Source organism: Glycine max, chromosome 19 (genome assembly GCF_000004515.6).
Source record: "Glycine max cultivar Williams 82 chromosome 19, Glycine_max_v4.0, whole genome shotgun sequence".
Lineage (NCBI taxonomy): Eukaryota > Viridiplantae > Streptophyta > Magnoliopsida > Fabales > Fabaceae > Glycine > Glycine max.
The window spans coordinates 25998694-26011434 of NC_038255.2; the positions used below are offsets into that span (position 1 = coordinate 25998694).

Below are 12741 nucleotides of genomic sequence, written 5' to 3' on the forward strand. Positions count from 1 at the left end.
AATGGTGGCTGTGGGTGATGGAGAAAGTTCTTGGAACTTTAGAAATGGCTTTGGAAGAAAGAAAGAAGAAGAAATGACGTTTTTCCTAAGCTACACGAAAGCAAAGGCTAAAATGCTTAAATAAGAGATGCTCTCGGGAACGGAAGCTTCTATCACACTCCAGACATCTTCTCAAAGATCCCAACGGTAAGATCATGGACAATTGTCTTGTAAAGTTGCAAACAAAATTTCGAGAAGATCCAACGGTTAACAAAGTCTGGGCAGCGTTTTTACCGAGGCAGCTGCATGTAGTTTTCTCCAGAAGCTTCATTAAGAGGCTTCCTCCAGAAGCTTCATTAAGAGGCTTCTAGCACACTCCAGACAACTTCTCAAAGATCTCAACGGTCAGATCATGGAAAAGTGTCTTGTGAAGTTGCAGACCAAATTTAGAGAAGATCTAACGTTTAACGAAGGCTGGGCAGCGTTTTTACCGAGGAAATTTCATGTAGCTTTCTCTAGAAGCTTCATTAAGAGGCTTCCTCCAAAAGCTTCCTCGTGGCTTCTTTGAGAAGCTTTCTCAAGAGGCTTCTTTGAGAAGCTAGATCCTTATCTATCTACACCCCTCTATTAACTAAATTAACTTCCTGAAAAATAATTACGGATGAAAATAACGCAACAAATAATCAAATATCAAACATAATTACTAATAATATATATATATATATATATATATATATATATATCAGGGTGTTACATTATTGGTCTGGCCATGACTACTATAGTAGTGACATTGAATGTGGCTACAACTGTCCATATGAGTTTGAATCTGATTATGGCTATAGTGAATATGGATATGAAGATGACCTTTGTGGCTGGGATGGCAGCCATGATGATTAAGATCTTCCACTACATTTAAGTTAAGGTGGGGATTCTCTTGAGTTCAATAATATCCAGAGTTAAGTGATTTGTTGTTGTTATTTCTATGTGATTATCTCACAGTTGAACTGGTGGTCTTATTTTCTTTTCGACTTTGGACAAAATGTGCTATCTTTTGTCATTAAAATTTACTCTGGCCTTCGATTTAGCCTTGCATTTTCTATTCAAGCTCAGGGTTAACATTTGTTATAGTCATTTCTTGTTTGGTTATGATATTTCTTTTATGCTCTTTGCATGTGTATTGTGGTTGTGGAACATAGTAGGGAAGATCTTTGTTGTGTCACACCTTAGATGGAGAAGTTATGCGTGTTAACTAATTAATAATGCTGTTTTTTGAGTTTTAGACGAGTGGTTTGCTAGTTATGTAAGCTATATGCATATGGAATTATAAACCATTTAAAAAATAATTATGGTAGGCCTATGTTAACCACTTTGAATTGGACTAGTGTTCATTTTGGTGTACATGTTTGTTTCTTTTAAATATTAAGCTTGGTTATGTTTATGTTTAATGCTTAAATCATGGAACTTGCATAGCATTTTGAAACTGATTGATATCAAACAAAGTTCAAGACAGAATATGGAAGCTTACAACGAATTCTTTCATGTTTGAGGGTAGGATAGTAATTAGATTGGCTTGATTGTTATGTTTGTGATTTTTAAAGTGCAAATGTAAGACCCATATAAGAAGGCTTAAGAAACATACCACTATACTCTAAGAAATCTGCCAATTTTTCTTTAGTTTCTATTTCTGAGCATTTTTTCACTATAGTTATTTGTCTTTTCTATTATGACTTATATTATTTTGTTTCTTCTATATGAGGTTATTGTGAACAAGGAATGGAGAGGAAGAATTGCATTCTTACAAAGCAAGAAAAAAAGTTGATTATTCTAAAATTGTTTGATTATGTTGTTTGTTTTGGAACATCTAATTTGCAAAATAATTTGTGAATTATTGAGTATTATAAGTAAAGTGACATCAATGTTGATGATATGTGATTTTTGGTCTTATGTATGGATTGAAGTATTTTCTTCTCTCACGAACAATGAAATTAATATTAATATTTGAATTTTGTATGAGATAATTATCCTTAAATTACGTAATTGTTTAATTTTAATATGTTTTTTAAAATTATTGTGAGACTAGGTAATTGGATTTTTTTAACAAGAACAAGAAATTACATATCATTCATCTTTAATTTTGCAGTATTGTTTAATCTAAGTAGTTTTTTTGTGTGTTACTACAAGAACATTGTGTAAGATTCAAAATTGTTTAGCATTAAAATTATTTTAACTATTTAATTATTAAATATTAAAAAAATTGATTATTAAATATTGTATAACATTAAATTTATTTTGGATATTTAACTATTTAAAAAATGACTCATATTCATTTTCATTCAATATTAAAATTTTAATTTTTAAATAAATATTTAAAAATGAAAATTTGAATTTTATTAAAATTGAATTACTTTATCCAAACAAGGAAATTAAAATACAAGAAATTGAATCACCTCATCCAAACAAAATATTTATAAAATGAAAAGAATTTAAATTAAGACAATCGAAATGTTGTGTAATTGAATTTCCTAGAAATTTTTAAATTCCCTATCCAAACACATGGTTAGAGAAGTTAAAAATGTCTCCTAAGAATCAACATTGTATCAAAATCTGTGATACAACTTACAAGTTTTTAAGAAGAAAAGAGGAAATAAAAGAGAATAAGATGTTACTTAATTAGATTCACAATATGAACAAGTGGTGCAAATAAAAAACAATGAATTGAAGAGACAAAATGAAAAGGAATAAGGAAGTCATCTAATTTGATTTACAACACACAATGTGTGAATGGTACAAAGAAAGAAACAATAGATTGTTTTTAGAAAGAATGCTGAAATCAAATATTAGTTGTATTTACATAGCTAAATCTTCTCCACCAGTTAAAAAAAAGTTGTACCTTCTCCATAATAGAGATGCTTCTATATAGAAATAATCTAATTTATATTGGAAATTGATATTTTAAAATATTATACAGTATGACAAAATCAATATAGATAAAAAAAATGATAGCATAATAGAAATGCACGAAACGCAATTTATTATGTTAAATTTATTACGCTATCACAATTTCTTATGTTAAATTTGATATATTATAACTTTGTAATAACATGTATATTAATTTTAGTCTGATTTTTTTATTATATCTCTATCTTTCAATCAAATATTTATTTAATATACTTCTTTTAACATATACGCAAAGTTTTTTATTTCATTTTTACATATATTCAATCTTCTATTCTAAATGAAATGAGATGAGTTATTTTCTGTAAAAAAAAATATCTTTAATTTTATCATACTCTTAAAAAATAATTAACATATTATTGATAATTTTCAATTTCAGGAAAAATAATTAACTTGTGTGCAAGGTAATTATAAAATTAAATATAAAAATCAAACTTAACTCCCAACAATTTATTCGGTTGAAATTCCATTTTGTTCTCACAAATATATAACCATTTGATTATAAATAAATTTAAAAATGAACAATTAATTTCTTAGAAAAGTTGAATTTAAAATTTAATATTATTGATATATCTTACTCAATTAAGTCTAATATATATAGAGAGAGAAGTAAACCAGTTTTGTTTGATTGGACCGGTTATCCCAAAATGGGCCCCGTATTGGATTTGGGCCATGGGTAGCAGCAGCAACTGTTATAAATAACCCCTTCCGGCACCTTCACCGGCTTTTGAGCACCCAGACTGGGCGGTGAGGACTTGCGAACACTCACTCGCCACTGCTCACGAAACGTCGAAACCCTAAAACCTCGATTTTTCCCAATCCATTCCACACACAATATGGCTTCAGGTACGCGCTTGTTGTTATTGTTGTTGTTGATTATGCATTTGGTGTTACGATGATGAAACTAATTGTTTGATTGATTGTGTAGATGCTGACATGGAGGACTATGGCTTCGAGTACTCTGATGAGGAGCAAGAAGAGCAAGACGTTGATATCGAGAATCAATATTACAATTCAAAAGGTTCTGTTCTGCTTTTTACTGTTGTTGTTTGGCGTTGCTGAATTAGGAATTGAAGCCAGAAACTTGTTTTGCGGTTGATCATTATCACTGTATCAGTGTGTCGTTAATTTTGCTTAAATGTAAATCGGTTTTATTGTTCTGTTTTCACTTTTGTCACTGTTCAATTTTACAATTTGAAAGGCTCTTTTTGTTGTTGTTAATACTACTACTACTATTGTTATTACTTATGAATTAGGAATAAATTGCTTAGTTAGTTTTTGGAGTTGTATTGCAATTGTTGTCTGTTTACAATGTCATTGATTAATTAAAGCTATTACAATTTTCAGCTTCATGTGTTGAAAATCTTAAATCAGAGTTCACTTGTACGTTTGCTGTGTGAATTCTCTTGTTGGTTTTGAAATGTGGATTTAGTTCCTGTTTGGATAAAATTCTCTGTAAGCACTTGTATGGTATGTTGTGTTTGTTTGTTTGGTCCTCATGGAAATTAAGGAACCTGTAACTTGTGAGATTTATTGTGGCCTGTTTCTGGTTCCTGGTAAGATTAATCAACTTTTCATTTGAATTTCTCAGGATGATATTGTTGTGTTTGTGTGTAGGTATGGTTGAAAGTGATCCCGAAGGTGCGCTTGCTGGTTTTGCTCAGGTAGTGCAAATGGAACAAGAAAAAGCAGAATGGTAAGAACTCTATTCTGAGTGCTGCATCGTGGAGGTGAAGTCATAAAGAAATTTCTTGTTATACCGTAATTCATTGCAAAATTCCGTATCTATCACTACTTGTCTTTTAGCTTTACTTTTATTTATTTTTCTAAATAATGTTTTTCTTTCCTTTTGCTTTACAATCTAACATGATTGCATTTAGCAAAGAACTATTATGAATGAAATTTCCCAAATACATACACCAAATAGGTTTCGTCTGATATATATCAGCTTTTAAATTGTCAACACCTTTATAACTGATTTACCTTACTCTTATGGTTTAAATAGTTAATTGTGCATTTTTAATACTCTTTATATAAAATATAACATGGTAGATAGCGATGTTTTTTGATAAATGCATCTAGTTTTTAAGTCGTTATTTATTTTTTATTTAATTTGTGTTTCCCACATTCTCTATAAAGGCTTGTAATTGCTGTCATAAGCTTCTACAATCATCCTCATTCAGTATTTACCTTCATCATACTGGCTTACCAAATGTGTCTGTGTTTCTTGTACTCTACATATACCACATAGTAATACTTGTTTGAGAATCTTACTAGTGTAAGAAACTATTACATTTTGCACTTAATTTTCATTCTGTATTTTATCAGGGGATTTAAAGCTCTAAAACAGACTGTCAAGCTACATTATCGACTGGGAAGGCATAAAGAGATGATGAAAGCCTATAGGGAGATGCTGACATATATTAAGTCAGCAGTGACTCGTAACTATAGTGAAAAATGCATAAACAGCATTATGGACTATGTCTCGGGTTCAGCAAGCCAGAACTTTGGCCTTCTCCAGGAATTCTACCAGACTACTCTGAGGTCACTTGAAGAAGCAAAGAATGAGGTTAGTTCATCGGACATTTCTTTGGTGCATCTTATTTCATTTCTCTCATTTATATGATCTTATATATTTTTTTTGTATTTCACTGACTATGCAGAGATTGTGGTTTAAGACAAATCTGAAGCTTTGCAAGATATATTTTGATATTGGTGAATATGGGCGCATGAGTAAGGTGATTTTGCTTTTTGCATGCAACTTTTTGTTCAACTTAATTTGGGTGCCTTTGTATGTTTTTATTGGCATATAGTATTTACCATTTAATAATTTGATAGGATGGGCCTTGAGAGGCCCAATTAGGTGGTTTATGAATTAAATATCTTAGATGTTATCCTTTTTATTATTTTTATTTAGTTTAGTTTATATTCCCTAAAATACTAGATGTTGACACATGTATGGTTGTCATTCATTAGGTTTCCTATTTAATGTATGGTTTGCAAGGTATTGAGCATGAATGGAATATATGAACAACGGTGGCGTTCCGTGGGAATCTTCGTGCAACAAGTTTTCTGCACTTGCCTCATTCAGCCCAAGCAACAAAACCATGTCATCCCCCATGTACTTAGCTGAGATATCCACCCCATAGTCCCACCTCAATTCGTCTTCCACCTTATCAAACTTCGCCGGGTTCGACAACCTCCCTACCCACGCGTCTTTCAGCCACTTCAACATCTCGTCGGAGGGCTCAAGGTATACGGAAGATGACCCCCCTTCTCTGCTCTTTGCTGTATTTCTTTTCCCTGCTACCACCTCCACGTAAGTTGATTTATTTGCTCCTTCGCCTCTCTGTTTTTGGCTCCATGCTTCAGTTATCTTCACCTGTTGCTGCTCTTGCCGTTTAGCCCCTTGACTTCTATTTCCTCCGTTCCTCCTCCCAAATCGTGGGAGATTGACATATAGCTTCAGTCCTCCGACCACTATACTGTCCAGTTGCCTCTCCAGCCGGTATTCGTCTTTTACGTCTTTGTAGCGTACAAAACCGTACCTTCTACCATTCTCATTGGTTTGCTTAGAGATGTACACCTCTCTGACGTCTCCCCACCTCTTAAAATGTTGCCACAAAACCTTCTCATTGATGTCATCGGCAAATCGTGTGAAGTAATAGGATGTTATCCCTCTTTGATCTCGCCAGTTTGTCTGATTTCTGTGGTTATGTTGTCCATCCCTCATCCTAGTGCTTATCTGTTGAGGGCCCGCTTGGAATCTCTCTCTGTGTCTGACACTCTCCCATCCCCTGTTTCTCTCTCCTCTCTCTCCTCTCATTCTCTCACTTAAAGAATACTGCATCACAACCTTGAGAACAAGGTTGTATCTGAAGAGGGTGGCAATGATAGGATGGGCCTTGAGAGGCCCAATTAGGTGATCTATGAATTAAATATCTTAGATATTATCCTTTTATTATGTCTATTTAGTTTTATTTTATATTCCCTAAAATACTAGATGTTGACTCTTGTATGGTTGTCATTCATTAGGTTTCCTATTTAATGTATGGTTTGTAAGGTATTGAGCATGAATGAAAAATATGAATGTTTATCTTTTAGCTTTTCTTTGTGGTTTTAATGGTAGATTTTAGGAGTAGTGTAAAATAGAGCTCTTTGAGCCTATCATAATTTAAATATTTTGTTGGGCCCTGCCAGATCTTGAAGGAACTTCACAAATCCTGTCAAAAAGAAGATGGCACAGATGACCATAAGAAAGGAACCCAACTTTTGGAGGTATATGCTGTAGAGATTCAAATGTACACTGAGACCAAGAACAACAAAAAACTTAAGGTCAGGATTTGTTTTATAGAAGAAATTCTTGTTCTTGCATGACTTAAGTAGTTAAGTAATTATGTCTTTTCAAATTCTTTTATTGTGTTTGCCTGCAATTTATCATTGAACCCACATGCAGAATTTTTAAATAATAATTTTTTATTTTAGTTTGTTGAGGACACTAACTGCATCTATCTGTTTGATTCTAAAAAATTAAATTGTTTGTTTCAATTGCATGACTTTATAGTATATTAAAAATACTGAATATATTTATAAATGTAAATATTATCAGTTCATTTTGTAGAAGGGTGGCCGATCATCTAGATACTTTTATAACTTCAAAATACCGAATAGGCTGAGATTTACCAAAAAATAATCATTTTGGGAGGAGTTTACAATTTGTTATTTGTTGGAAAAACTGATACTCAAGCATATTACAGAACTCTTAAGTTAGTAATTGAGTTATCAGTTCCTTTAAAACAAATTGAGCTATCAGTCACGATCTAAGAGACATCTAATGATTCTTATCTCTACTAACAAAATTCATTATTCAATAAAAAATGTTTTTCTTAACCATTTACCTTTTAGAAAAGACAAAAATGGGATACGAAGAGTGAAAATTTTTAAACAAACTTAAAATATTCTTCATGCAGTGTCTAGTCTCTAAAAATCCAGTAAAACAAAACCCTACATTCCATTTTATTTTTTGTTAAATAAATGAAGAATAATTAAATCATGTCAATACAATATCTTTCAAGTTTTGGTGAAATACATTACACTGACTACTCCTCTAGCTTTGGCTATTCACCAAACTAATGGCCCCTTTTAATTTTTTTTCCCGTACATAGACACCCCTTATGTAGAGTCTCATGTAAAAGTTTGTTTACTGGTATTTATCAGTGTCCATTATATTAAATGCAGCAACTTTACCAGAAAGCACTCACTATTAAGTCAGCAATTCCCCATCCAAGGATAATGGGAATAATCCATGAATGTGGTGGGAAAATGCATATGGCTGAGCGCCAGTGGGCAGATGCAGCTACTGATTTCTTTGATGCTTTCAAGAATTATGATGAAGCTGGTAGTCAGAGACGTATCCAATGTTTGAAGTAGGTGAAGCAGCATTCTTTTTACTATCTGTATATAGCAATAACTTTATATTTCACTTCAGCATATAAAACAATGTAATTAACCACAATAACTATTTTGAGCTATGTTTTGCATTAAACTTTATAATATACTTGGCATTATAACCCATCTTATTTTCAAGTTCAACATTTTTGCCTGACAGCTCCTGTATTAGATATGTATGTGCTCAGCTATTCTCAATGAATATTAAAATCTGAATCCCTTACAATATCATGATTCAAAATAAACCATTGAATAATATCACTCACATATCGTCATTTAAGTAGGAATTGTTTGGGTTCTCAGTAGGATTTATAAACATGCATGGTTAAGCATTTGTTTGCTTTTGACATCTTGTACAATAATTGTTATTTATGAGTCAGATACCTTGTTCTTGCCAACATGTTGATGGAGTCTGAAGTAAATCCATTTGATGGACAGGAAGCTAAGCCGTAAGTCCTCTGTATTTTGTTTTTAATATATTTTACTCAATTTTCATTTCTCTGATTCTGTTCTTTATCCACTGAGGTGAGGATGATATACCTTCACTTCTTTCTGTTCTCACCTTGCATATATTCTATACTGCAGATACAAGAATGACCCCGAAATTTTGGTAATGACAAACTTAATAGCAGCTTATCAACGGAATGAAATATCGGAATTCGAGAAAATCCTGAAGGTACTTTTATTGAATCTGCCATGAGATTATGCTATGCACTAGTTTGGCTTTAAAGTATTCATCCTCTTTTTTCTATTTAATACTTTATTTTAAATGAATATTGCATAATGTACTTTCCAGAGTAACAGAAGAACCATCATGGATGATCCATTTATCAGAAATTACATTGAGGATCTGCTAAAGAATATTAGAACCCAAGTCTTGCTGAAGCTTATCAAACCATATACAAGGATCAGGATCCCTTTTATATCTAAAGTAATTATGTTCCCACTGCCATCGAACAAATTAAAGGAATACCCAAGAAAAAATTGTAGAGCTTAAGTTGATGTTACTTTTTCATTTGATAATAAGATTTATTTGTTAAATTGAATAGATACTTATGGTTAATCTAATACTCTTTATATAACACAAAACCCATCAATTTGCAGGAACTTAATGTTCCTGAGCATGATGTTGAGCAGCTATTGGTGTCACTGATTTTGGATAATAGAATCCAAGGGCATATTGATCAAGTGAACCGGTTCTTAGAACGCTCTGATAGGTCTTGCCGTTATATTTTGATTTGTTAAATTAAATTCGTCATATTCATCTTTCTTTTATATAAAACATAATATTTACTAACATATTCACGGTCCAGGTCGAAAGGAATGAAGAAGTACACTGCAGTTGACAAATGGAACACGCAGCTTAAATCTCTTTATCAAACTATTAACAACAGAGTTTCTTAAAACGTGTATCGTGGAAGTGTTATATTTCTTGTTTTCCCCAGCTTGCAGTTTTGTCATGTGAATTATTGTAAGCTTCAATGGTGAGGGAGATGATGGGAGCGTATTACCAGTTTACCACTATAGAGGAATTCAGGTCAAACCAACTTGTGATTCATGTTTTATATTATAGGAAAGTATAATTGTTTTGAAACATTCATGATTCAATTTTTTGGAGCCAATACATGTCTGTATATCTGCATATTACTTAAAGCGCGCGACTCTGATAACAACAATGTATTTGGAATTTGGGAAGTTGCACTAAATTGAGTTTTTTTATTTTTTATTTTATATATATATATATATATATATATATATATATATATATATATATATATATATATATATCGCAAAATATTATGCTTTTACTTTTGATTTCATGTTTTAAAAATATTTCAAACTGGTCTTTATAAGGTTCCTGTGTTGGTAATCTGTTTGTATCACCGTTAGGTGCACCCGTGATGCTACTACGTATGCACTTAATTGTAATTATGAAATGAGGACTTTTTGGAAAAGACAAGAAAAATATGGAACACTATTTCTTCAAAAATTATGTATTTCAAAGTATAACTAAATAAGATTGTTACTAACACAGGTTCATGATTGGTACATAATTTTGTTCTTTAAGCATGTGATTATGGATTCAATTTGATAGTTCATAAAAAATAAATTAAATAAGGTTTTTGAAATAAATCCAGAAGGAAGATACAAGTGATAGAGCAAAGTGTGGAATTGAAGAAGTTAAACAAGATGAAATAGAAGAAAAAGAAGACGATGATGAGGAAATATGCCCTGGCCAATTTTTTACTTTAGTTTTTGGATGAGAAATTAATCACTATAACATCATTACATATATAAAAATATTTAATTTTTTACGTTGAAGATGTGGATTTTATTTAAAAAAAAAATAGATAATGAGGTGGTTAGGGACCTCCTCAATCCAGTTTGTATCTAAAAACGAAAAAGACAAGCTAGCTAACATGTGAGTAGTTTTGTTCCCTTGTCTTCTTGTAAAATTTAGCTTAAGTTTGGAAAGATATTTCAATTAGTTTTTCTTACTAGCTGAAAATTTTCATTTGGTTGTTCAGCAAATAAGCTTTTTTTTTTTAGTTTTTAACATTTTTTAAAACATTACTTGAAGTAGTGATTTTTAAAATACTAACTTCTAGCTTTTATATATTTTTTCTTTTTATCCTTAATATATTTATTAATTTTTTTTGTTTATCTTTTTTAAATAAATCAAAATTTATTATTTTTTAGTCATTTTATATTTTTCAGTTACTTCAACAGTTATTTTATACTAAACACTTGAAATTTAACATGTTAACTTTTCAGTTTTCAACTACGAACTAACTTTTCAGCTAATTTTATCGAACATAGTCTAGTCTTTTGATATCTTCAACTAAGATGTGAAATAAGCTTTTTCCCATTGTGTTCTTCTAGTTCCATGCTTGATAGAGTACTAGGCAATCCGTCTCATAAACTACTCCATGGATGCACAAATCACCCACGATGATTGAGGTCCATCTTAAAGTAAATGTTTTTGCCTCTCTAGCACTCAACCATGGTTTTAAAAAATAGTTCACGACTTTGATTTGGGCCGTAATATCAAGGGTTTTTAACTATCTGCAAACATAATTTTGACTACATCGACCACATTTGTATGCGATTTGCCGTGATATCAACAAACTCAACGAAATCGCAATGTGACTATGATTGATATTTAAAACCTTGGACTCAACTATATGTCCATAAATTTTGTGACAATTGCAATTACTTGACCTTTATAGTTGTGAATGATCATTCCCAACCCTGTGCCAATGTTCTTCTTAATTGTTGCATCAAAATTCACATAATAGCTTCTCTCTTTTGGTGGCTTCCATAAAATAGCATCATGGGGTTCCTAATTAGTTAAGGCACTTCCAATCTTCACTTCTCTCATATTAGAGAACATCTTCTGAATTATCTAATTACACTCCAGCCTCCTATTTTGAAACATGAATTGATTTTTTGTCAAACCAAATTGCCTAGCATAAAGTACATATCACCAACAACGGTTAACATAGCAACATGTGTTTCTTAATCAAGTGGTTTACGGTTCGAATTCTGACCTAGTGGAGATGCAAACCAGGTTCGTTGAGACTAAGGACATTTAATTCTTTTTTCAAACATTGGCTAAGCGGAACTATCTCTTGATCTCTTCACTACTTATAACAAATTATAAAATTATCAAAAATAATTTTCTTTTTTTTTTCCTTTTTCTTCTTTCTAAAATACACTCCAATGGTGTTAGGAATGACAAATAATTGTAGACTCAATGAGTACTTAAAAATATTTGAAATAGGAAAAACCGCCCCCAAAATATATAGTTGGAATTAAGAATTAAAAAATTAAACCACTATCACAACCTACCCTTTAGCGGGAGGGCGACGCGAGGCTCACGGGTGCGTCTCCTAAGGAAGGAAAACGCGTGGAGTCGCCACCAACGTTTATTTGAGGAAAACGTTAAAAAAACCCAAAAAGCGGTATACGAATCTTAAGAAATAAAGGTTCGGGAGTTTTTTACGCACGGGGAAGGTATTAGCACCCCACTCGTCCGTCACAAGGGACGATAACCTTTAATCAAATGTGCAAAATCATGACTTCAAATTTATTTTATTTTCCCTTTTTTATGTTTTTTATCTTTTGGGGTCGACAAAAGCGGGGTTTTTGCTCCTACGTATCCTCAATTTCGATAAGGAACTCAGATCTATGTAGTTATTTGAGAAAACAAGAAAATTACGCGAGGTGTTGATTTTAGACTTTTAAACGGTTCATTTTAATCGATAAAAGTAAAAGGACCGTTTAAGGCGTTGGACCTTGAAATGGTTTCAGATGACCTTTTTGCGGGCAAAGCTTGATTTGTGATTTGATTTTAGC

At 31.9% G+C, this 12741-nt stretch overlaps 1 protein-coding gene across 2 annotated transcripts; it reads left to right on the forward strand.

The window, feature by feature from the left end:
* The first annotated feature begins 3618 nt into the window (after nt 1-3618).
* LOC100787019 (COP9 signalosome complex subunit 2) lies at nt 3619-9976 on the forward strand. 2 transcript variants are annotated; one of them, XM_003553795.4, is made up of 12 exons: nt 3619-3780; nt 3863-3955; nt 4552-4630; nt 5263-5503; nt 5598-5672; nt 7135-7269; nt 8173-8360; nt 8763-8831; nt 8968-9058; nt 9179-9313; nt 9487-9599; nt 9696-9976. In XM_003553795.4, exons 1-12 carry the CDS (start codon nt 3771-3773, stop codon nt 9784-9786), a joined length of 1320 nt encoding a protein of 439 aa, XP_003553843.1. In that variant the 5' UTR covers nt 3619-3770; the 3' UTR covers nt 9787-9976. The 2 variants fall into 2 exon arrangements, with proteins under 2 accessions (XP_003553843.1, XP_006604069.1); XM_006604006.4 differs by lacking the exon at nt 9179-9313.
* The last annotated feature ends 2765 nt before the right edge of the window (nt 9977-12741 follow it).